General features: G+C 30.9%; 1 protein-coding gene across 1 annotated transcript; it reads right to left on the bottom strand.

Moving 5' to 3' along the window:
* Positions 1 to 302: 302 nt before the first annotated feature.
* Positions 303 to 1,385, bottom strand: LOC101513173 (protein LIGHT-DEPENDENT SHORT HYPOCOTYLS 5). The gene has a single exon (XM_004500249.4). It carries the CDS (start codon positions 1,119 to 1,121, stop codon positions 420 to 422), a length of 702 nt encoding a protein of 233 aa, XP_004500306.1. The 5' UTR covers positions 1,122 to 1,385; the 3' UTR covers positions 303 to 419.
* Between the last annotated feature and the right edge of the window lie 1,263 nt (positions 1,386 to 2,648).

The following is a 2,648-nucleotide window of genomic DNA, read 5'->3' as shown; positions in this document are numbered from 1 at the left end:
AATAAGGATTATATATTTATATAGCTTCACATAGTGCATTGAGTTATTCAAAAAGCATTCACATTCACTTCTACCTCATACCAAAACAAAGCAAACATATCAAATGAGAGAAATCAATGGCAGCAACATCAAATTAGAAAGCAAATAATAATTAATGAATCTTACAAAATGCCAATTTTCTCAAGAATGATATATCTGATTGAGGGAATGATCATGAGAATAGAGCTGAGACATACATAATCAAACAATAACAATCTATATGCACCTAAATTTTGTTGATGGAAAATTGGCACTAATAATAATAATAATAAATATGTAATTTATAATTATTAATCACAATTAATTTCCATAAAATTAAAACTAAACACATGAAGAAAAAAAAAGAAATGGAAAAAATTTAATAAAAATAATTAAAATTACTATAATGTGGTAGTGGTGGTAGTAACAATAGATGGAGTAGTTGTAGTTGTAGAAGTTAAACTAGCATTTGAACTAGAACCACCTCCACCACCACCACCGTCACCACCACCACTATTATCATTACCACCACCACTACTACTCACCGCCGACACCGTGACGGCCGATCTCTTCCTCTTCTTCTTCTCATAAGGAATCCCTCTAGCTTTAGCCTGTCCTTCCCTAACTTCCCTCAAGTAAATCCTCACAGCCTTAGCACCAAACGGATTACTTTCAGGGCGACCTCCGTTTTCTTCGTAGGCCGCCCTAAGTCTTCCGATGAGCGCATCAAGACTACCCCACGCCTGTTTCAACGGACAGGCGCAGGGAGCAGGAGGATTAGGGTGTCCGAAGTACGGACACCCAGAAACATGAACTTTGGTTTTCCCAAACTGATCGAGGTACTTTAAAAACTCGATCACGTGGGCGCCACTGCACCGTGCTAGCGTCAATGGTGGTTTGTGGTTTTGTAAGTATTGTAAGAAAGTGTTCCAGTCACGGCGTTTTTGTGATTCGTAACGGCTTGGTGGTGCTGATGGTTGTGGTGGTGGTGGTGAAGATCCCTCCGGTGGTGCGGTTGTTACGGTAACCGTAGGAGAATTAGTTGTAGTTGAGGGGGGTTCTGATGGATTGTGTGGGGGTGCTTCCCCTGATGGTGAATCCATGATGGAGAAACTTCTAGAAGGTAATTTAATTAATTAGGATAATTACTAATTAATTTTTGTTTGTGATTTTTTGATGTGTGATCTTTTTTGTGTAGAGTGATAGATGTTTGTTTTTTCACGGGGAAAGGGTTTGTGAGAAGAAGAGGAGCGTTATGTTTTGTTTGGTTTTGGGTATTTGACGAGTGAGAAATAGAAAGAAAAAATTGAGAATTTTAAGAGAGAGAGAGAGAGAGAGAGAGAGAGAGATTGGTGATGGGACGTTAAAAAAAGCACAGCTGAATGAATGAATGAAATCAGACTGAGGAGGATGGTGAAGGGTTGCTTTGCTGACGTGGGTAGGGGACACTAGAAATTAAAATATGAAAATTATTTAATTAAACATGCATATCAGTTTATATAACTTCAAATAAAAAAATAATAATATGATAGATGCGATGATATAATAAAAAGAAAGAGTTGGATATATATAAGATAGTGTTAAATATGTTTTTAAGTTATGTAAAATTTTAATATTTTAATTTTAATTTATGTTAAATCAAAATATAATTTGTTAGTTTTTGTAAAATTAAGTAATAAATAATTTTAATATTTATTAAAATGAAATATGTTTAATTTTAAAATTTTTGAATTATTATTTAGAAACATATTTAAAATATTATAAAAGATTCTTCTACAAAAATTTAAATTTTTTAAAATTAAATGAATTAAATGTAAATTTTTTAAATGTAAAAAACTTAAGATTAAAGTAACCAAAATTTAGACTTCAAAATCGTCATTTTTTGTAGAAGAACTTTTTATATTGTTATAAATATGTATGAAAAAAATTTATTTAAAAATATATGTTCACTTAACAGCAAAGACTAAAACTGTATGCATAATAATTTTATAGGAACTAAAACTTATATTTTTATTTTATAATGACTAAATTTGAAAGGTTGAAAGTTTAGAGGGACTAAAATGATATTTAACCCTATAAATTAAAGTGTTGATTGTTGAATGGTGAGTATTGAGAATTATGAAGTGTATATATATCGTTGTTGTAAAAAGATATATAGTTCATAATTCAATAATCTCGCATAATATTGTAATTTATGTACATGTGTCTCAAGAATACATGTTAATGACTTAAATGTATAAAATTTTTTTATGAACTTATGTTTTCATCTCTTTGGAAAAAAAAAAACATTGTTTTTTCAATAAAACATGTCAAGTTTTAGTATCCTTAAAAGGTAAACATTTTAGCTCATGTGTGAACACTACAATTAATTTGCCGCTTAGTTAAAAAAACCTACAAGTTGTGATCCATTAAAAGAAATCTACAATTCTCAATTATAGAACAATACTTTGTCCTATTAGATTTAGTTATTTGCACATCATCTATTACTTGTTTACAAATATTACTTGTTTGCAAATCCAATTCAAAAACTACATTAGAAAGACCAAAAGCTATGATCCAATTGATGACTTGTCCAATATTGCTAGATAGATTGAACCCATATGATCACATAAGGCTCTGCCATCACACTC

Source organism: Cicer arietinum, chromosome 5, assembly GCF_000331145.2.
Source record: "Cicer arietinum cultivar CDC Frontier isolate Library 1 chromosome 5, Cicar.CDCFrontier_v2.0, whole genome shotgun sequence".
NCBI classification, from domain to species: Eukaryota; Viridiplantae; Streptophyta; class Magnoliopsida; order Fabales; family Fabaceae; genus Cicer; species Cicer arietinum.
Note: the sequence above shows the minus strand (reverse complement) of the source record. Positions and strands in the feature narration are given on the sequence as shown.